Source organism: Mesoplodon mirus, assembly GCF_964341445.2.
Source record: "Mesoplodon mirus genome assembly, chromosome: 11".
Classification (NCBI taxonomy): Eukaryota; Metazoa; Chordata; class Mammalia; order Artiodactyla; family Ziphiidae; genus Mesoplodon; species Mesoplodon mirus.
Window position 1 is genome coordinate 41266355 of NC_138987.1, and position 22953 is coordinate 41289307.

Genomic DNA, 22953 nt, shown 5'->3' on the forward strand with positions numbered 1-22953 from the left:
AGGACACATTGTCTCCTTGGGTGGAGATGCAGAAACGGCTCTGTGACTCTCACAAATGGGGCCCAGCGCTTGGGGCCGTCTCAGGACATGGCTTGCTCAGAAAATTGGGGAGGAAGTGAGCAGGTATAAACACGTGTGTTCTCCGAGCAGGAGTCGGGGGACAGTACAAGCAAGGACAGGCGGGCGGGCTGGGGAGCCAGGCGACGCAGACACAGGTGGGCTCTCCCCACAGGGCCACCCACGGGAGCCTCCCTCCCAGTGAGGGCCAGTTTGTGAGCCATAGGTTTGGGACCACTGGCCCAGGCTGACGAACACCCCAGGGGAAGCGAGCATGGCATATCGGTGACCCTCCTCCGGGCCCTGCAGAGTCTTGCTGACCTCTGGAATGTGCCAGGCCCTGGCCTCTGCAGACATGGCTCCATGTCAGGGGGTTGCCCGACTTCGGGGCCTTCAGGCAATGGCTTCCATTCTCGGGGAAGATTCCAGGGAGTATTCCCTAGGAAAGCCCAGGGCATCTGGGAAAGGCTGCTGGCAGCCTCTGCAGAGCCAGCTTCTGGGAGATGACATCTGGATTTTAGCCTAGAATTTTGGACTTTAATTTGCAAAGGCAAGAAGATCTCATTCTGGATTCAGTTTTTCCCTGGGAATGTGCTGATGGGAGGGGGCCAAGGTGCTCCCCGGAAGGCATCCTTAAGTCCTGACACTGCATCACTGGCTGGTGTTTGGTTACTCTCATCATCTCCTTACAGGGCCGCAGCGGGCCCCGGGCAGGGAGTCTGGACGGGATTTGGATTGTGAGGGAATTCCCTGTCTTGGAGTTCACTTTAATGCCCTATTTTACCAGTTTCGGCTATCTGGGGGAAGTGCACGCTACCCACCATGAGGAAACAGTCTTGGAGCCGGGGTACCGCCGTGTGAAGGGGAGCTGGGCTCAGGGCGTCGGGAGGAGGGAAAGCCGGGCATGCCAGGCCACGTCTCTTGCTCCTGGCCTCGCGCCTCCACACGGAGGGAAGTCAGCTGGAGTCACGGCCGCTCCCTTCCCTCCTCCCGGGGGGAGACAAGGAACCACCGTCACTCAGCCCAGCCCCTTCCGGGACTTTCTCTCTGTGGCCTCACATTCTTGGCTCTCCAAGTCACGAGCTCCACCAAGCTGGCCGGGCTCCAAAGTTGGGCCCGAGTGGTCCCGGGAGGCCCAGGCGGCCAGCACTGCCTGCGAGCAGACCTCATGTCGGATAATCAGGGTGAAGAATCGGAGCCGGCTGCAAGCGCCATCCCGACCACACCCCCCAGGGCAGCCTAGGTGAGGCGCCCCACTGACATCCCGATCCTCTGCATCTGTCTCTCAACTGCTTCTGAGCCCAGGAGGTAAAGAAAGAATTATTGATGGCACTCCCTGAACTCTAATCCCTGGAGGGGCAGGTGAGGGAGGCCAGCCCAGGGGAGCCTCCCCCTTCCCTGGTGTGGAGACGGCGGGTCCCTCACCTCTGTCTCTAGGAGGCCGCTGTAGGCGGGGTTCGCTGTGCTTCTTCTCTTCCGCTCCTGGCGCTTGCTCTGGATTTCTGGAAAGGCACAGATGCAGCAGTTACTGGCATCTTCCTGCCCCAGGACCCTGGATGCCTCCTCTGCAAACCCCGGGCGCCACCATCCCTTCCTGCCCTACAGCCCCTCTGCCTGGCATCCGCGCCCCAGAGTGGCCCCGGGCGGGTGGGTGCCCCGGGAATTGCTCACTTCGAGGCAGGACGGACCTGCTGGCCCCAGGCTGAAGGACTGACTGGTGGGAGGATGGGAGGTACCCAGAATCCAGGCACCTGTTCTCAGCAAGGCCCCGTGTGCCATCCTCTGGCCCGGGGATGTCTCTCATGGGACCCTGGGGACAGCAGATGCCTGCTGGTCAGACGCTGGCCTGGCTGAGCTGCAGGGTGGGACTCCGGGCTCCTGGGAAGGGCAGGTGCAGCCTCTGTTCGGCAGCCTGACCCCCAGAACGCCAGGCACGAGTCCTCCTGATGGGGGCCGGCGTGGTGGGCCTCATGCAGCTCGAGAACTGGGTTTTCTCTCCCCCTCATTTTCATTTTCTTCCTTTGCTTTGACTGCCAGGTGGGCCCTGTCTCTCTGTGTGTAGCTGTTTTGACATTATTTCCGAATCTCTGTCTCTTGGACCTGATTTCTTCTCTGAAACTGTTTCAGTATTATTTGTGTGTTTCCTGTAAGGAAACTCAGACCCTCTTTGGGAAAAGATAGAGTCCAAATAAATTAAGTATTTAGGGTATCATGGGCAAGAGGGAGGAGAGTTTTCACAATGAGTATGATTTATAAAAATCACAACATTCCCAAATGTATTCGCAGAGTGCTTTTATCTCAGTCGCCACGACACCCCTGCAAAGTCTGAAGATGTGGTTTTCCTCACGTTGTAGATGAAGAGACTGAGGTTCAGAGTGGGGAAGGAGCCTGCCCAAGGTCACCCAGCTGTAAGCAGCACGGCCAGGGCTTGAACACAGGACCTCTGACTTGGATGTGCAGGCCAGTCCCGCTGCCTCAGGCTGCCTCCATGACCCCAAAGGCAGAGCATAAATAGCTCTCAAAGGCCGCCAAGCAGAGCTGGATTCCTTACACTCAAGTTCAAGCAGGAGTATTCAGACATTCAGATGGAAAGCTCAGAGAACCCCTTCCAGCCCTGCACAGCAGAAGGAAGGGGGCCACGAGCAGGGGCTGCTCAGATGAGACTTGCCCACTGGGGGCAGGTCAGTGAAGCCTTGGGGGTCTGGGTGGCTGGGCCACACTCCTGTCCCTCTGCACCCAGATCTACACCCCAGCTGCCGCCAGAGAGCGAGTCAGACCCAGGGAATGCAAAGGGAGGTGGCTGTGGAAAGGCCTGGACCCACCTCCTGGGCACGTTTGACTCAGCTGTGCACGGGAGGCCCCGGCGAGTTGTGTGGGCTCCCCAGGTCCCTTCCCTTCCCCCGGCTTCAGTTACTCACCTGCTGTGATGGAGAGAACCTCCACCTGAGATTAAAGCCTGTAAGTGCCTCGGGCACTGGGGGATTCAGTTCATTCCCTTCCTTTCCTCGATTTTAAGGAGGAAAAGCAAGTTAGTTTTCCTTCCCAAATCCAGATTTACCTGGGGTGTAGGGATGTTTTCACTTTATAAAATAATTTTAGCGGTGAGGTCAGAATCGTGGAAAACACCCTGAGCTGGGAGTCAGGAGACCTGGATTCCAGCCTGGGCCTGATACTGACTGGCTGTGGGACCTTGAGCAAGAAAATCAACTTCTCTGGCCTCAGCTTCCCCACAAGTGCAACCAGAAGGTTGGTTTCCATGCTTTCCAGGCCCTTAGATTCTATGACGACGCACAGACCTCATTTGTGATTGATCTTATCGGGACAGTCAAACAGCACCTGTAATGTTACGCCGACCTGTCTGCTCAAATGATGTTCTGGTTTCCACCGATGGGTTTGGGGGCAGACAGGGCCCATGGACCAGTTCGATAGCAGGGGAGGTGGTGCTGGGCACTCCTCTTGGTTCTTTACAACAGTCCCAGGAGGAAGGGTGGGTTATTGTCCCATTTCACAGACACAGAAACTGAGGCCCAGAGGAGCTGGGTGACTTGCCCAAGCCTGAGTAGTTAGTAACGGCCGAGCTGGGCACCTTGCTCTTATCACTTCACTGTGCTGCCTCCAACTTGGAGGCAGGGAATGCACAAGGTCCCTCAAATAGACACAGTGGGTTTTGTGCACAGTCACAGGCTGGGAAAGCAGGCAGGCGCCTTGGTCTCTGTGATGACCACCTGGCACTTGGCATCAACCACGCAGAAGGTGGGTCACACCCGGGTGCTGCCATCTGACTGGGAATCCGAGACCCACTGCTTCTGTCTGATGCCAATTCAGCCACCCCCCGCCCCACCCCGCAGGCCAGGCCCAGCTCCGCCACAAGGATCCTCACCTTCCAGATGCTCCGTTGTCACCAGGCCCAGTGCTACCATGAAGGCGATTTTCTGAGGGAAGGAAACAGAGAAGGGTTAACGCGGCTTTTCTATTTTGGGTTTCCTTAGTTTTCATTTAATGCCCTTTCTCTGTCCCAGGACCCCACCCAGGACCCCATATGACATCAGTCATCCTGTCTCCTTAGCTCCTCTGGGCTGTGATAGTTTCTCAGACTGTCCTTGTTTTAGATGACCTTGGCTGTTTGAGGACTGACCAGGAATTTTGGAGGCAGACTCTTGTCTGGGATCTGCCCGATGTTTTTCTCAGGATTAGACTGGGGTCCTGGGTTTTGCAGGGAGACCACAGAGGTGAAGGGCCCTCATCCCATCCCCTCGGCGCATCGCACGCACCGTCAACATGGCTGATCACTGTGATGTTGACCCTGATCACCTGGCTGAGGTGTGGCTGTCAGGCGTCTGCTCTGCAAAGTCCCTCTTTACCCCACCCCCGTCCACGCTGTCACCTTTGGGAGGAGGTCACTACGCACAGCCCCCATCTAGGGAGGTGGGGATTAGGTCCCACTGGTGCTTTTTTTTTTTTGGCCATATAGACTTTTTAAAAATTGTACATAGTAGAATTTATCAGTATTTTCTTTTGCAGTGTCTGGATTTTTGCATCTTAGCTAGAGACTCTGAGTTTAGAAAGCAAGTTGCTTATTTTTATCTTAGTACCTAGAGTTTCACTTTTTCCATTAAAATTTTTGATCTATTTGGCATTCATCCTGTCGTATATGGTTATATGGATTCATTTTATTCCATGTGGCCACTCATTTTTTCCAATACCATTGATTGAAAATTCCATCTCTCCGCTTTTCACTGAAGAGTGAATCACACACTAGATTATCATACACACACACACACACACACACACACACGGCCCTCTATTCCATTCCTTAAATCTTCCCATCTATTCATGAGCTACCACCTCACTTTTAGTTTTCAAGGCTTTACAGTAATCTGATAGCATTAGAATCCCGTCCCTGTTTTTTCCTGTTCTGAGCTTCCTCGGCTCTTCTTGTTTATTTTTTCATGTGAAGTTTAGAAACCATCTTCGGCAGTTCTGAGAATGAGGGAGTCAGTTGGTATATTTCCTGGGATGATGCTAAAATTATAAATTAACTTAGGACATAACGACAACCTAATAATATTAAATTTTCCTCTCCAAAACCACAAGGTGCTTCTGTTCTTTGTCTTCAGGAGTTTCAAACTTTTCCTCAAACAGGTATTGATTATCATGTTTATTCCTTGGCATTTCATCCTTCTGTTGCAATCACAAATGCAGTTGTCTAGAAAGCTTCTAACAGGTTGCTATGTGTTTCTCTAAAGACTACTGACGTTTGTAAGTTAATATCACACCCGCCGGCACGCTGAATTCTCTTATTGTCTGCAGCAGTTTTTCCACTGAGATTCTCCTGGGTTTTCTGCAGCATCTCAAATAGCGACTGTTTACTCCTTCTTTCCAGTTTTTACTTCAATGCTGTTGAAAATAGTTTGCCTCAATTTGTCAGCTTTAAATCATATTCTTCGATCCACTGACAGTTCCAACTCTACAAACGTGACAATCTGAAAGCTTATTCCTCCTACCTTCTCTCCCTCGCTCTGTTCACTTAAGTGAATCTTACACATTAATATTTATGTGTCATCTTATACATGTAATATTTACATTCTGTTCCAGCACCCTTATCCTGTTTGTTTTACTCTGTAGTTAAATATGCACGACGCTCAACCAGCGTTGGTGCCAAGCTTTCCCAAGCGTCTCGTGGTCGATGGGGGTTGAGTTTCTAGTAGTTTCTCATGAATGGCTCATGGGAACATCATTTCCTGAGTTCTTGGCAGATTTAAAACCTTTAGTCTGTGGCCTTTCAATGTGAAGGACATCTTGGTTGCACCTAAGATCCTTGGGTTCCCTTCTCTCTTCCCGCTCTCCTGTGTTCTGGACTGAATGGTTGCTATGGAAAAGTGAGAAGCCGGCCCAGTTGTTCTCCCTCTAAAGCGACTTGATTGCTTTTGCCTGGATGCTTACGTATCCTTTCGTTTCCATTAAGTCAGTGACTTTACTGGGCTGTGACCCAATGTCAACCCAGCACACATGTCAACTTCCCCTGGTACCTAGTGTGTCCTTGCAGTATAGAAATTAAAGTCTCCTTTTATTTCAATAAATTTTCTTGAATTACCTTTTTTTTAAATTAAAAAAATTTTTAATTATTATTATTTTTTGGGCTGCTTTAGGTCTTGGTTGCTGCACGGTGGCTTTCTCTAGTTGTAGCGAGCGGGGGCTACTCTTCGTTGCAGTGCATGGGCTTCTCATTGTGGTGGGTTCTCTTGTTGCGGAGCACAGACTCTAGGCGTGTGGGCTTCAGTAGTTGTGGCATGTGGGCTCAGTAGTTGTGGTGCATGGGCTTAGCTGCTCCGTGGCATGTGGGATCTTCCCGGACCAGGGCTCAAACCCATGTCCCCTGCATTGGCAGGTGGATTCTCAACCACTGTGCCACCAGGGAAGTCCCTTGAATTATCTTTTAAAAACAGTGAAGCATCACCACACCATGAAAAGTCAGGCCCATCAGATTCAATCCTGTAAGACGTGTGCTCATGTCAACACAAGACTACTAAAAATGACTGAGGTGGCCGCAGATCTGCTCCAACAGGGGTTCTGAGGTCCAGCAAGCTTCAGCCAATTGATGCCAGCGCAGGCTGCAATTTGGTGCCACCTGGTTTCAATGTCACTTCTAGGGTCCTGTGACTGAATGGACAGTGGCCCCTAGGAATCTGCCAGTCCTGGCACCCCCTTCACTGGCCTGAACTGGGAAGACTGGGCTGGGCCAATACTAGCGGAGCCCATGCTCTGCCTCCTGGTTCCCCACTCAGCCTTCCCTTCCCTCCAGCCCTTCCTCCACAGAAGATAACGTCAGCCCACCGTCACTGACATAACAGGAGCAAACTGCCGACCACATCATAGCCAAATTCATATCACAGGGAACCGTGGGCAAGTTTTACTGTAGCTCTTCTGCCCCGACATCCCGGTTTTCTTCTTTAAAGCCTCCAATTATCCACCTGTTGTATCTTCTTTGCTTGTCTTCTCTAGGTACCACTTCCTAATATTTAAAAATCCATTCTTTCTTGTTTTGTATACTTCTCTCACTCCTGCCTCCTAGGTCTCACTCTGTCTTCTGCTGTGTCTACGGTGCCCTGTGCTCCCCCAGTTATGTATTTATGTGATGGTCTTCCTATTTTTTCCTGAACATTTTCAGCTCACGTTTCCCTCCCTCCAGTACTTCGGCCATTTAGCCATCTCTTCCCTCAGTCCTTGTCTTTCAGCACTGCAGTTTCCTCCTTAGTAGTGATTACTGTATTGATTTCTTTCTTTTAATTCATAGTAGAATACTGGACTTTGGCGGTAGTATTTTTTATTTATGGTAAAAATTGTTTCTCTTATTTCTCCTTACGGCGGCTTTGTACTGACTTCACTCTTCAAATATGGTGCCTCAGTGGGATTCTGTTTTATCATGCCTCCTTGCTGCCCAACAAGGTCAAGGAGAGTCCTGTGGCACCTTCTCTGCTCCTGGAGGCCTTACGGAGGTTCTCTTTCCATATTCCTTTGTGTGGTCCCAGTCCTGTCTACCCTAAGTGCAGCTCATAGACACTGCCTGTCCTTTTGCACTTGAATACAGACTTGTGGTCCTCAGTATGGATGACTCTTTCTGCAACCTGCAGCTCCCTGGCCTTCAGCAAGGCCCCGCCCACACCACTCAGTTCTGCTGCTTCATATATATATATATGAATATATAATTTATACATATATATATAATTTTATATATATATAAAATTACATATATACAATTTTTTATGCTTCTTTGCATCTCTGTGCTATCTCAGTGGTGCCATATTCCAAAGCACTAATTACCTCTGTTCATCCTATTAATTTTATTTCAATCACCATGTTTTTCATTACCAGATTTTCAAATAATTTTTGTAACTGTCTGATGTTTAATTTTCATGATTTTTTGTTTCATTATTCCTTATTTATTTCAAGTGGATGTTATTCCTTTATTTTTAACTTCTTTGAGTATCCTAAACATATTTAAAAGTCATTGCTATGAATACGCCACAAAATTAGCTTCATCTTGAATAAATTCATGTTCCAAAAGTTGATTTTATTGATTGCCCTTCTTAGCATTAGATTGCATCATGTGTTTTACAATTCTGTCTACAGACTCACCTTGGGCACTGCTTCTTTTCTTCTCTGTTTTATGTTTCATTTTCTCTCCCTACTGCTTACCCTCGCCTTATAGCAAGTGTGCAGTCACCCTGGCCTTGCCCAGCCCAGGGGTGGCCCCAGGCACAGGCTGGCTCCTGGACTAGCAGGGAGGCCTGGTTCTGCTCCTCTCTTGCCAGAAGAATTTTGGGGACCCACTGCCCCTTGGGAGCTGCCTGGTCACCCTCATCTGATTCTGAACCTGGGGGCCACAGTCTGGAGTATCCGTCGTGCTCACTGCCTGTGTTTCTGGGACACGGTGATGCACAGCTACATCTTTACTACTGGTTCTTCCTGCATGCTATCTGTTGTTGCTGAGGGTTTGCGGCAGAGAGGTATGGTCCAAGCGAGAACTCAAAGCCATCCCAATGGGGGCTGTGCTCTGATGGGTTTCAAGAAAGGGGGTGACCAATACAAAATTGAGGAGACCCTGCCATTTCTGATGATATGGATGAAACTTGAAGGCATTATGCTGAGAGAAATAAGGCAAACAGAGAAACACAAATGCTCTATGATTTCACTTATACATGGAATCTTAAAAAAATGAACTCTTAGCAACAGAGAACAAATTGGTGGTTGCCAGTGGCAGCAGGTGGAGCTTGGGGGAAATGGGTGAAGGTAGTCAAAAGCTACAGATTTCCAGTTATATGATAAATAAGTACTGTACAGCATTGGACTGAAGTTAACAATACTGTCTTGTAAATTTGAAAGTTGCAGGAGTAGATTTTAAAAGTGCTCATCACACAAAAAATAAGTAACCATGTGAGGTGATGGATGCGTTAACTACAATTACCCATGTGATCATTTTGCAATATATACATATATCAAATCATTATGTTGCACACCTTGAACTTATACCATGTAATATGCCAATTACATCTCAATAAATTCTAAATGGAAGAATTTTTTTAAAAAGAAGACGGGTGACTTGATTATTTCTGGATTGCAGAAAGATCCTTCTAGCTGCAGAAGAACCCATCTAGGGGTTGGGAGCCTGGGCAGGGCCAGGGCAGGAACCGGGGCTGTGGCAGCAGGGATGGCGTGGAAGGAGGGAGCATCCGTGTGCACAGGTCTTGCCCAGAGAGGCGGCCGGGGCTGGCGTGTGGCAGGGCTGGAACAGGGCTGGAACTCCTGCTCTGGCTGTCATTCCACAGGGCACGTGCTAATCTGAGGGTGACCAGCTGGGACAGATGCTGCCCGAGGCCAGGATAATGAGTAGCACAGAAAAGGGCAGGCTCTGTCCTAAAGAAGGTAGAGGACTTGCGACAAGAAGGAGCCTATGGGGCCTGGGGCAGAAGCCTGGAGCCCCAGTTCTGTCTGGGTCGAGTGGCGGACACGCTGGCCTCTCTCAGCCCGCCTCCTCCTTTGTACAATGAACACTGTAATTCCTGCCCCACCTACTTCGCAGAGCTGCTGGGAGGATGCGGGAGAGAAGGGGAGGAAGCGCAGTTAGCTATGAAGGCTCACTCGGCAGAGAGGTGGGCTCACTGCGCGGGTCCCTTCGATGCCTTGGGCGGGCACTATCATCTCATCTCATCTCACAGGTGCCTGCGGGCTCAGAGGTGCTGTGCGTGTGGGGTGTATGGACACTGAGACTTCGACAGCCGCTACCCCAGAAGCCACCGTACAGCTGAGCCTTACAAACAACCGTCAGTGTCTCTTTACCCCAAATCCACGCCCCACCCCAGGACCCCTGAGCCCGCGCCTGGCTCAGCGGGTGAAGTTTCTGGGGCAGCTGCTGCTCTGGCCTCAAGCGCTCCTGACTTAGATTCTTCACGAACAGGTTCAAAGGCCGCCACGAAACCCGCGTCTGTGCAGCACGACTGCTCCCAGCCCTCTTCTGAAAGCAACTTTAATAAGGATTTTTACACCAGGACGTGTTGTAATTGCAAGTTCTATTTAAGTCATTACACGTATTTACACTAATTATGTAATTAGATGTAATTATACTAATTGTATAAATGCACAATAATTGACTAAGATATACTTTGAAAGAACAAAGAAAATGTACCCAGAAAACCTTCCCGAAAATTAAGGGTGCAGCAAACCCCATGGGAGGACAGAAGGGTGCTCATGGGAGCCTGAGCTGCGAGCTGGCCCCAGGCCTCACCCCGCATACGGTAGGGGCTCATGCACTGCCACCAAATGGAACGCGTTGTCTCTCTTGAGACAGAAATGGGCCTGAGGCCACAGAGGAGACTGGCTCCATCTCAGCCTCGGTGACTGGTCGACTCTATGAATTCCCAGCAGGCTTTCTAGACATGTCAAAGCACAATAACCAAGTCACTCTCATGCTCAAAGATATTCCATGGCTCCCCACTACCCAAGGAATCCAGTTCCACCTCGGCAGCATGCATCGGGTCGTCCAGGATTGGGCTCCGATGTCTATCTTTAACCCCATGTCTAGAAATTCTCACGCACACATGCTACCCACGGTCCAAACAGACCAGCTGACTTTCCTGGGAGTGCTGAGTCCTTTCCCCTCTGCCCAGGCAGTGCCCTCCCCCTGCCTCTTGCTCTTTTACTGAAACCCCACCTGTTCCCCTGGTCCCTTCGATTGTGCCCCTCCCCTGCAAGGCCTTCCGCAGTCCTTCCACATGGAAACACGGCTCTCTCCTTCTCCCTGGATCTCACAGCTCAGAATCTGTAACTCTCTGACACCTGACATTTTTTTAACCCAAGTTCAAGTCCTAGTGGCCGTGCCTGTGTCTGCCAGTAGGAGTGAGTTTCCCTAGAGCCAGGATGAACTACATCTGCCCCGTCTCAGTGTCTCCACCCTCAGCCCAGAGCCTGGCCTGCAGCAAAGGCTAAGACACGATTGACAAATGAATGGATGAATGACTTCTTTGGATGACAGCACTTTGATAAAAAGAATCAGAAGGAACTGGAGGAGCCCAGAGGGATCTCTTCTGCCTGCTGGGGATGGGTGGTCAGGGAAGGCTGCCTGGAGGAGATGGTTTCTGAAGGGAATCTTGTAAGATAAACCAGTCAATAGGGAGAGAAATGGGGGCTAGGCAGGGGCAGTCACATGGAGAAAGGCCCAGGGGGTGGTGATTTGGGCCCAGGATGGCTGAGGATGCAAGCAGGAACACAAGGATGTCGCTTGCTGTGACCAAAAATTCCACAAAGAGCTGATGTTTAAGGCATTCAGGGTCCTGCTGTGCCACCTTCAGACATTCAGTGAACAGTGGGGTGGAGGGAGGAGCAGGGCTGCTTTAGGGCCACATGTGCCAAGAGCAGCGCTGTCCCCTGGACGGAGGGTCCTGAGGACAGGGGGACGGGTGGTGACAGCGGGGGCTTGGGGTGGTGGGTAACAGCCAGCAGTGCCCAGGCACTGTTCTGGGGCCTCGGCAGACACTGACTCGTGGGATCCTCTCAAAAACGCCGCCAGGAAGGCAGACTCACCTGTGCCATCCTCACAGATGAGGAAACAGACGCGATCTGCTCCCCACCCCCGTGCACCCCGCCACACCTGCGCTGGGATGCAAATCCAGGCAGTCTGGTCTACGGTTGGTGCTAACCACTGCCCCACGCTGCCGCTCGGGCAGCAAATCCGGGACACACAAAGGCTGAGACCTCGGCTCACTGGGCCAGTGCTGCCTGGAGCTCCCACTGCCCAGGGCGGCTGTGCTCTGGGCTTGTCAGAGTGAGGCCCATCCCCACTCCCTGGGCAGCCGTGTCCTACAGCGGCCCCCAGACCACAGCCACCCACCTCGGGGTTCTCCTGGCTCGGGGGCCGGTCTTCCTTCTTCTTTTTGGTGGCCTGAGCTCCCTGAGATGGCTCCTCTGTGGGCGGCCGCGACTCCGCCGTGCTCTCGGGCTGCGTCTGCACTTGAGGCTGAATGATGATGACCTGGAGACGGGGCAGAGGGGTGAGGGGGGGAACTGGAGGGCCCAGGGAGGGCAGGCACACAGAGCCCAGGGCCAGGTGTGTCCGCCCCAGACGGGCACAGGGCCTCGAATGGCGCGATCACAGAGGAACGAGGAGGCCTGCACCCACCTCTCCAGTCCACGGGGTGCCTGCACCCCAAGGAGAGTCTGCACGAGAATCGGTCCTGGTTTAGGAACCAGAAGGCCTGGGTCCACTCCTGTGCTATTGTCCCCCGGCTGTGTGCCCTCAGGGAGGCCACTGCACATCTCTGAGCCTCCGCTTCCTTATCAGTCACACCTTCGCAATACCTACTTCCAGGCCGGCTGTGAAGATTCAGGTGGCAAGAACTCAAGGCAGGTTGGTTTCTTTCTCCCCAGCTCACATGCAGGGAAACTGAGGCTGAGAGGGCTCAGACCTGCTCCCTGCCTGAGGTCATCAGGTTAGGTAGCAGAGGGGCTGGGACCCTTCCCGGGTCTGTATGGCTGCCTGCCCTGCCCCACCCACCCCCACACACCCAGGCCACTGTTTCTGAGGTGCTCAAACCTGGCCTGGGGGTTCGGGCAGGTGGGAGAAAGGAGGTCCCGTTTTGCTCACTCTGAGGGGCCCTGCCAATCCTGGGGGGATGGAGAGGGGGAGAGGAGTCTAGACCCCACTCAGCATCAGGCAGAGCAGCCCCGATCCAGCGGTCCTCATGGGGTGCAGGTCTCATTGGTTGGGGTGAGGTGCCTGGAGCTGAGAAGTTTGAGATTGACTTCTGCTGCCCGGCCTCTCCCTAGGCCACAATTGCCTTCACCTGTGAATCATCTAGCTTATTTACTTTTTTGGACATTGAATTGGGAAAGAATCGTTCTTTTTCATGGATCTAGGTAAAAGAATTTACCAGGAGCAGCCCTGGGTCTGGCCTCAACCAGGACTGACTCGAACTGTTTTTCCCTCCTAAGAACACATAGTGACTTGTGAATTTTTTTCTCGGATACTTGCAGCAGACTTTTTTTTTTTTTTTTTTTTCGTTTTCTGTGACTTGTGAATTTGAAGCTCTTACACATGAAGAGAAAATGCATCCCATTTTTCTGCTGGCTTAAGGGAAAGGACTCTGTTCTTCTTTGTAACATAATTTTGAAATCCCAGAATTCTCTGGATGGAAAAAAATCCTCCCTTTTTATATTCATGGGAAGAAAACAGTAAGATCCCCCGCAGAAAAAGGGCAAAGAATATCCTCAGATGAGTCACATGGAAGGAGACAGGATTCTTGAAAAGTACAGGGAAACCTTCAAGTTCAATACTAACCAAAGGAATTCCACTTTCCACGACCAGCATCTGTTTGCATCAACTAAAGGAGCAAAAAGCATTTAAAAATGACAACACTGAATGCTAGTGAGGTTGCAGTGAAAAAAGCACACTCAACCAACAAACGTCTGCTAAGCACCCCCTCTGGACCAGGTACCATCCTGGGGTGCACGTTTCCTCACTGGAACTTGCCATCCGACCCTGGCTGGCGATAATTCTTTAGGCTTGGAGAATCCTTGGGGATACTGTCCATAAGTGGGAGAGCTCAAAAACATACCCAGAAATATACTGAGTGCAATAACATACGGCTGCAGGAGAGTGGCTGACACTAGGGCTGGGAAGTAGGGGACACGGGCCATAAGCAAGAGAGGGGCAGCCTGGTGGACCCTGAATTGGAAACAGAGGAAAAGAGACCAAAGAGAGGAAATGGAACCTCCTGTGCAGCCCCAAACACCTGACACAATCATCAAGGAGCTCAGAGGGGAACAGGAAGAGGATCTTAGTTTTAAATCTTGGCAACAAAATCATAGCTATTCCGTTCAGGCACCCAGGGTCCAAAAAGTCCTTGACTATCTCCCTCCGTTGGCAGAGACTCTTCCAGTTGTCCACTTGGCCACACATTTTATTAATTAATTATTCCAACAAGTGAAGTAATTCATCCATCGACCAATCATTCTTTTCCTACTGGTATTAATTCATTCAGCCACAGTCTTTTGCTCACATATTCATTCCCTTGTACCCCCATTATTCCCACGCCAATTCATTCATTCATCCACACCCTCATTCACACACCATTCATTCTACCACTGATTTATTCATTCACTGGTACACGCCCCACCCCCACCCCCCCATTCACGCACTGATTCATTCACTTACTGTTCATTCCCACGCTGTTCATTCAGTCCTCTGTTCACACTCCATTCCTTTGGCCACCTAATCGTTCTGCCATCTGGTCATTCATTCTGCCCAGGCCCCCTTCACCTGGCCCCTCGGGGAGCCTGCCCGCAGGCACCCTCACCTTGTTGTCGGCACTGATGAGGAGGGGCTGGACTTTGACGCTGTCGCTGACCACGGACACGGCGGTGCTGGGGGCCATGGCGTTGGCATTGCTGGGGGCGGTGGAGATGAGGGCATAGGCTACCCCAGCACTGCTCAGAGGAGAGGTGACGGTGGCAGGCGCAGCGAGGGCACGAGGCTGGCTGCTAGGCGTTGGCACATGGCTCACGGTGTTGTTGGCAGTGGGAAGGGCTGGGCTGGGGTTCTTGATACTGACCACGGTGGCCTTCTGGAAGGTTGGGGGCTGCTTGGGTGGCCGGTCCCGGCCCGGGGTGATGGGGAGGCTGTCTGGAATCAGAGTCTTTGGCCTAACCTGGGGAGGGAGGGACAGTGGCACAGTCAGATAGACACACAGACGGGGTGATGACAGCCACGGCAGATGACAGGGGCACAGACATGACCTGGTCAGGGACTCCCACGTTAGAGGTGAGGAGATGGCAGCGGAGAAACCATGGACCTGCCAAGGCTGCCCAGGCCCTGGGCGTGCACTGACTGGCCCGGGGGCTCTGGTCGTGGGTGTGTGTGCCTGTGTGCGTGTGTGTGCACGCATATATTGGAGCAGAGGGAGAGGTGGCCCTTGGACTTTTACAGTTGAGGGGTGTACGTGGGAGTGAAAACTCCTAGGAAAACAGCACTGACCTTGAGCAGAAGCCTTTCCTTGGAGCCCAGTCCTGACCCTCCCTTTTGCTCAAAAGCCTTCCGTAGCTCCTCACAGCCATCAAGTCACTGACGGGCAAAGCTCAGCTCCATTTTACTCCATATCCAAGGTCCCCAGAAGGCCTCTGCTGACGTCTCCAGTGCTATGTCCACTCCCACTTCCCCTTCCAGTGGCACCAGCCCTGCGGTTCCGGTCTCCCCACTGCCACCTGCCTCCTTTTCTCACCCCCGTGTCCTCATGCTCCAGTATCCTTCTGGGGTGCTCGTCCCCTGAAGCCTGCCTCCACCTTGGACTAGCAAGACTTCCTACCCTCAGAGCCCTGCTTCTAGCACCATCTCCTCCAGGAAGCCCTCCCTGACCCCCAGGCAGGCTATGAGCCTCCTCAAGGCTCCCATAGCCCCCGTGAATCTTTCTGATTCAGGCCAATCACTCTGGGTTCAAATCGTCTGATTCTCTGTCTGTCCCCCTCCTGGAATCTGAGCCTCTTGGGGACAGGATCCTGTCTAATTCAGCACAGGTGGGCATTCAGCGAGGCTGCCACAAGGACAAGAGGGCCCAGGGCAGCCGCCCCTCACTGTCCTCGAGCTGGGGGCATCTGCCCAGGCCTGCAGCCCCAGGACAGGCAGGAGCCGTTGTCGCCTGTGCAGCTGGCAGCCCCTCTCAGCTCAGCAGCAGGTGCCCCGCAAAGCTGCATACTGGGCGGTACCCAGCAGGCTTCTGCTCCAGACCAGGCCTGGCTACAAAGGCTTTGTGCCCCGATTCAGTCCTCACGGCCGCCAGGGAGGCACTGGCACCACCCTCTCTGAAGACGAGGAGACGCAGCCCAGATGACTTGCCCAAAGTGCAGAGCCCAGCGGGGGACCCTGGCTGGAACCCAGGCCTATGGCCTGGCGTCTGCGCTGTCTCCTGAAATGCACCCTTTTGTCCAGAGTTTCTAACACTTTTTTGACTGTGACCCATATTCAAAAATCTCCATTAGGACTTCCTTGGTGGTGCAGTGGTTAAGAATCTGCCTGCTATGCAGGGGACACGGGTTCGAGCCCTGGACTGGGAAGACCCCACATGCTGCGGAGCAACTAAGCCCGTGCACCACAACTACTGAGCCTGTGCTCTAGAGCCCGCGAGCCGCAACTACTGAGCCCACATGCCACAACTACTGAGCCTGCACGCCTAGAGCCCGTGCTCCGAAACAAGAGAAGCCACTGCAATAAGAAGCCCATGCGTCGCAACGCAGAGTAGCTCCTGTTCATCACAACTAGAGAAAGCCCACGTGCAGCAACGAAGACCCAATGCAGCCAAAAATAATCAATCAATCAATAAATTTATATATAAAAAAATCTCCATTACGTCATGATCCAGTCCAGAAAAAAATTGTTCACGAAAAAGTGCTTATGATGCGTCTTGGTATTTTCTGCTGTCTTCTAGTCCAGCCTAGTTTATTCCATTAAAAAAAAAATCCTGGTCATGACCCACTAAATTGATTTCTCAATTCCTCACTGTGTGAAAAACTGGGTCTGGTCCAAACACCTCCTCTGAAGGGCAGGCAGAGGAGGCAGGAGAGGAAAGGGACTCCCACGACGTCACACCCAGCTCAGGGCTCACCTAAACCTCACTGCTGAGGGGCTGTGGACAGACAGACAGACAGACAGCCCGGGGCCCACCCGCAGGCTGCTTACCTGAGGTAGCACTGCCGCTCCTTGCCCGGCCAACCTCTGCAAGGAGCTCACCTGAGGACCCGTGACAGGCACTGCAGTGATGGTTCCCAAAGCCTGGAAGACAGAGGAGGGCGGCACTGAGACAGGACATGGCACCGGGACTCACGCGACCCCACCCAGCTGGGACCCGGCGACTCTCCCCAGCCTGGCGGCGCAGGGGTGCCTTGGAGACAGTGAACTCTGCTTTCCTCTCTTAATGGTAAGCTTTTAAATCATGAAAGTAATATGTATCATGCAAGAAATTTTGGAAACCAGAAAAAGAAAGAGAATGGCATCCCCGGAAAACTATCACTGTCTCACATTAGCTTCCTTTTTTTCTTTTTTTTTTTTTGCGGTACGCAGGCCTCTCACTGTTGTGGCCTCTCCCCTCGCGGAGCACAGGCTCCAGACGCGCAGGCCCAGCAGCCATGGCCCACGGGCCCAGCCACTCCGCGGCACATGGGATCCTCCCGGACCGGGGCACGAACCCGTGTCCCCCGCATCGGCAGGCAGACTCCCAACCACTGTGCCACCAGGGAAGCCCTAGCTTCCTTTCAAGTACATTTTCTCTATAGCTGTATGTGGAATTCTGTAACCTGTTTGTATTTTTTTCATATTGATTCCCTGCAAACATTTTTTGTTATTTTATTTGACCTATGAACATACAAACATGCAAAATGAAAAGGAGGGAGGAAGGGGCAGAAAGAAAATGAAGGAAGGAGAAAGTCTGAGAGACAGAGAAGAGGGAGAGAGAATAGAGCAGGAAAGACAGAGAAGGGAGAATAAGGAGTTTATTAGATTTATAAAAATCACATTAAGTTTACAGAGTACACATAGCTCAATCTGCCTATAGTTGTGACGTCAATAATCCTGCCAAATTTCAGGACAGGTTATTTAGTAAACATGATGTATATCTTTTTTTTTTTTTTTTTGCGGTACGTGGGCCTCTCACTGTTGTGGCCTCTCCCGTTGCGGAGCACAGGCTCTGGACGCGCAGGCTCGGCGGCCATGGCTCACGGGCCCAGCAGCTCCGCGGCATGTGGGATCTTCCCGGACCGGGGCACGAACCCGTGTCCCCTGCATCGGCAGGCGGACTCTCAACCACTGTGCCACCAGGGAAGCCCCCATGATGTATATCTTGACAAAATAAAGGAGGCTACTAATAAGAACCAGCGAAGGGGGGCTTCCCTGGTGGTTCAGTGGTTGAGAGTCCGCCTGCCGATGCAGGGGACACGGGTTCATGCCCCGGTCCGGGAAGATCCCACATGCCGCAGAGCGGCTGGGCCCGTGAGCCATGGCCGCCGAGCCTGCGCGTCCGGAGCCTGTGCTCCACAACGGGAGAGGCCACAACAGTGAGAGGCCCGTGTAGAGAAAAAAAAAAAAAAAAAAGAAAGAAAGAACAAGCGAAGGTTTATTAAGAAAAAAATCATGCTAAAGTTGGAGTTTCCTTCCTTCCCGGTTTCCTTGGACTTGTCTTTCCTCATTTCCCCAGAGTGGAATCCACCCTCATTTTACCCAAAGACACAGCACCAGTCACACCAAACAGAATGTGATGTGTAACCTGTGTCTCTACTTGTACTTAAGGACACATGTAAGGGTTCCTGAAGTTGTTACAATCTCCATAAATCACTCCTTTAATGGTTATATGGTCTTTCATTCAGCAGACATCATGCTATTCCTCAGCCAATCCCATCCTCCTAGGAATTTGGGTTTTATTCCCATCCTTTTCCGATTAATAAACAGTGGTACAATATACATCTCTATGGATAAAGCCATTTCCACATCACAAAGTATTTCTGTAGGACAGCGTCTGAAAACAGCAATCAATGGGTAGGAATTTTATTAATTAATTAATTTAGTGAGTTAGTTAGTCTGCACTGGGTCTTCGCTGCTGCACGCGGGCTTTTTTCTAGTTGCAGTGAGCGGGGGCTTCTCATTGGGGTGGCTTCTCTTCTTGCGGAGCACGGGCTCTAGGCGTGTGGGCTTCAGTAGTTGCAGCACGTGGGCTCAGTACTTTCAGCTCACAGGCTCTAGGGTGCGCAGGCTTCCGTAGTTGTGGCACTTGGGCTCAGTAGTTGTGGCTCCCAGGATCTAGAGCACAGGCTTAGTAGTTGTGGCACACGGGCTTAGCTGCTCCGCAGCATGTGGGATCTTCCCAGACCAGGGATTGAACCCGTGTCCTCTGCATTGGCAGGCGGCTTCTTAACCACTGCACCACCAGGGAAGTCCATCAATGGGTAGAAATTTTAAAAGGTAGGACTATTTTGGGCCCTTGATATATGTCCCCACTGTGCTAACTCAGGAGGGGCCATGACCAGGGCTCACCCCAACACACACTCAAATCTCAGCCTCCGAGTCAGGGCTCTTTCCAGTGCATGATGGGATGGCCACAACTGCAGCAGGGTGGATATTTAGGATGTGGAGATGGGAGATGACACGCTCCCAGGGACTCCAGGCCCACACAAATACAGAGGATGTGTTTTGGGGTGCCGTTTGCCTAAGGTCCCTTTTCTAGGAATCACCACTACCTACAGCTGATGAAAGGGAGGTTCCACATGGCCACGTTTGTACCCCATGAGCCTGCCTGATGGGGAGAGGCATCTCTCAATTGGGGCCAGCCAAACCACCAGTGACCAGAGAGGTTCTCTCTTGAACTCAGAGGCCAAAATTCTTAACAAAGTGTCAGCAAATCACCCCCAGCAATAATATGAAGGATAATACATCCTGAATGAGTTGAACTTATCCCAGGAATGCAAGGCTGCATCACCATGTGAAAATCAGTAAGAAAAAATTGATATGGTTATCTCAATGTATGCAGAGAAAGCACTGAACAAAATTCAACATCCATTCATGATAAAAAATTTCAGCAAACTAGGAAGAGAAAGTAACTTCCTTAACCTGATAAAAGGCATCTATAAAAAATGAACAGCTAGGGCTTCCCTGGTGGCGCAGTGGTTGGGGGTCCACCTGCCGATGCAGGGGACGCGGGTTCGTGCCCAGGTCCAGGAAGATCCCCCACGCCGCGGAGCAGCTGGGCCCGTGAGCCATGGCCGCTGAGCCTGCGCATCCGGAGCCTGTGCTCCACAATGGGAGAGGCCACAACAGTGAGAGAACTGCATACCACAAAAAAAAAAAAAAAAAAAAAAAGAACAGCTACCATCATACTTAATGATGAATGTTCTTCCACTGAGATCAGGAATGAGGCAGGGATGTTCTCTTACCACTCCTGTTGCCATTGGACTAGAAGTCCTAGCCAGTGCAATAAGGCAAGAAATAAGGTTAACTTCCTTAACCTGATAAAAGGCATCTATAAAAAATGAACAGCTACCATCATACTTAATGATGAATGTTTTTCCACTGAGATCAGGGATGAGGTAGGGATGTGCTCTTACCACTCCTGTTGCCATTGGACTAGAAGTCCTAGCCAGTGCAATAAGGCAAGAAAAAGAAAGAAAAGGCCTTCAGATTAGGAAGAAGAAATAAAACTGTCCCTGCAGATGGCGGTAGCAACTACGTAGAAAATCTGACAGAATCTACAAAAAAAGGCTGTTAGAACTAATAATTGAGCTTAGTGAGGTTGTAGGTATACAAGTTCAACATACAAAAAGCAATTGTATTTCTATATACTAGCAAGAACATTTAGAAATTAAAAAAAAATGTTTACCTGCCATTTATAACAGCATCAAGAAATGAGGAATACTTAGGGATAAATATGACAATAGCTGTATAAGAGCTGTACACTGAGAACTTTCAAACACTGATGAGAGAAAGTTTAAAAAGACTTGCATAAAGAGAGAGACATACCATAACCATGGATCAGAGGCCAGTATTATTAAGGTGTAAATGCTCCCCAAATCGACCTATGGTTTCAATACAGCCTCCATCAAAATACACCCCAAAAAGGGTAGAAAATGACAAGGTCCTTTTTAAATGCATGTGGAAATGCAAAGAACCCAGAATAGCCAAAACAACATCAAACAAACAAAGTGAAGGACTTATATTTCCCAACTTTAAGACCTATTATAAAGCTACAGTAATCGAGACAGTGTGGTATAGGTGTTCAGTTATGCAAATAATAGATCAATGGAACTGAACAGAGTCCAAAAATAGACTCAAACATATATGGTCAATTGATTTTTCAGCAAAGGCTGCAAATTCCATTAACATAGTGGAGAAAGGACAATAGTTTCACAAATGGTGTTGGAACAAGTAGATACTCATATATTAAAAACAAACAAGACATACGTCTCACATATTTTTTTAAAAACCCAAATGGATCAGAAACCTAAATGTAAAGCCTAAAACTGTAAAATTTCTAGGAGAAAACACAGGAGAAAATCTTTGGGGCTGTGGGTTAGGCACACACAGTGTGTGTCTTGGATACAACACCAAAAGCATAATCCATATAAGGACAAATTAATACACTAGACTTCAAAAAATTTAAAACTCCTGACGTTGGAAAGACAGTGTTAAAAGAATGAAAAAACGAGCCACAGACTGGGAAAAAACATGTGCAAGTTACCTATCTGATAAAGGACTTGTATCCAGAATGTATAAAACAACTGTCAAAACCCAATAACTGGAAAACAAACAACCCAATTAAAAACTGATCTGAAGAGAACACATCACTAAAGAAGATATGCTGATGACAAATAAGCAAATGAAGATACTAAACATCATTCGTTAGAGAAATGTGAATTAAACCACACTAAGACACCACTATGCACCCATTCAGACGGCTACAATAAAAAAGGCTGACCAAGTCCAGAGCTGGTGAGGATGTGGAGCAGTGCATACACTACTCTTGGGAACATAATGCAGTGCAATCACACTGGAACAGTCTGGCAGTTTCGCAGAAAGTTAAATATACATTTAATGCTATGGACTGAACGTTGATGTCCGTCCCCCCAAGACTTGTATGTTGAAACGCTAATCCCCAGTGTGATGCTTTTGGAGATGGAGCCTTTGCGGGTGACCAGGTCATGAGGGTGGAGTCCTCACGATGGGATTAGTGTCTTCATGAGGACAAACCTAAGAGGCCTTGCTTCCCCTCTCTCTCTGCCACGTGAGGACACAGCAAGGAGCCTGCCATGGTTTAAACGTTTGTGTCCCCCTAAAATTCGCTTGTTGGAATCCTAACTCTCAATGTGATGATGTTAGAAGGCAGGGCCTTTGGGAGGTGCTTAAGCCAGGAGGGGGGAATCCTGGTGAAATGAATGGGACTCGTGCCTATAAAAAAGGCTGCAGAGACTCTTAGCTCCTTCCCCCAGGCAAGAATACACCAAGAAGTCTGCAGCCGGAAAGAGAGCCTTTACCTGACCATGCTGGCACCCTGATCTCCAACTTCCGGCCTCTAGAACTGTGAGCAATAAACTTCTGTTTACAGTAACCACCCAGTCTGTGGTATTTTGTTATAGCAGCCAGAATGGACAAAGACAGCATCCATCTGCAAATTAGGAAGAGGGTTTGCACCGCAAACCAAATCAGCCAGCACCTTGATCTTGGACCTCCCACCTTCCAGAACTGTGAGGAATAAATGTCTGTTATTTAAGCCCCACCCCACCCCCAGTGGGTGGTATTTTGTTATAGCAGTCCCAACTAAAACATTCTACCCCTAGGCATTACCCAAGAGAAATGAAAGCACACGCCCACACAGAGGCTTGTTCCAGAACGTTTACAGCAGCTCTACTTGTGATCGCCCAAACTGGAAACAGCCCAGATGTTCATCAACAGGTCCACAGATGAACAAACTGTGGCAAATCCACCCAATGGAATATGACTCAGAAATAGAAAAGGAATAAGCAATTGATACACACAACGTGGATGAATCTCAAAGTAATTTTGCTGAATGGAGCATGACAAAAAAAAGGACTTACTATTGTATGATGCCATTTATATGAAATTCCAGAAAATGCAAACTCATCTAAAGGGATCAGAGGTTGTGTGGAGATGAGGGGATCGGAGGAAGGGATCAAAGACACAGGGAACTTTTTGGGGGTCAAGGGTGTGTTTACTGTCTTGATTCCGGTGATGGTTTCACAGGTGTAGACCTATGTCAAACATCTTGCACACTTTAAATATGACAATTTATTGTATACATTATTCTAACAAAGCTGCTAAAAATAACCCCCCTACTTCCCCCCTTATAGCTCTCTGTC

The 22953-nt window shown here is 50.3% G+C and overlaps 1 protein-coding gene across 1 annotated transcript in view; it reads right to left on the reverse strand.

The window, feature by feature from the left end:
* PHF21B (PHD finger protein 21B) overlaps positions 1-22953 on the reverse strand; it is a 97010-nt gene that overhangs the window by 8304 nt on the left and 65753 nt on the right. Inside the window, 6 exon segments of the mRNA XM_082635650.1 lie at positions 1483-1559; positions 3938-3989; positions 11942-12127; positions 12130-12185; positions 14369-14756; positions 16778-16870. Of these exon segments, the coding sequence (XP_082491776.1) occupies positions 1483-1559; positions 3938-3989; positions 11942-12127; positions 12130-12185; positions 14369-14756; positions 16778-16870 (852 nt within the window).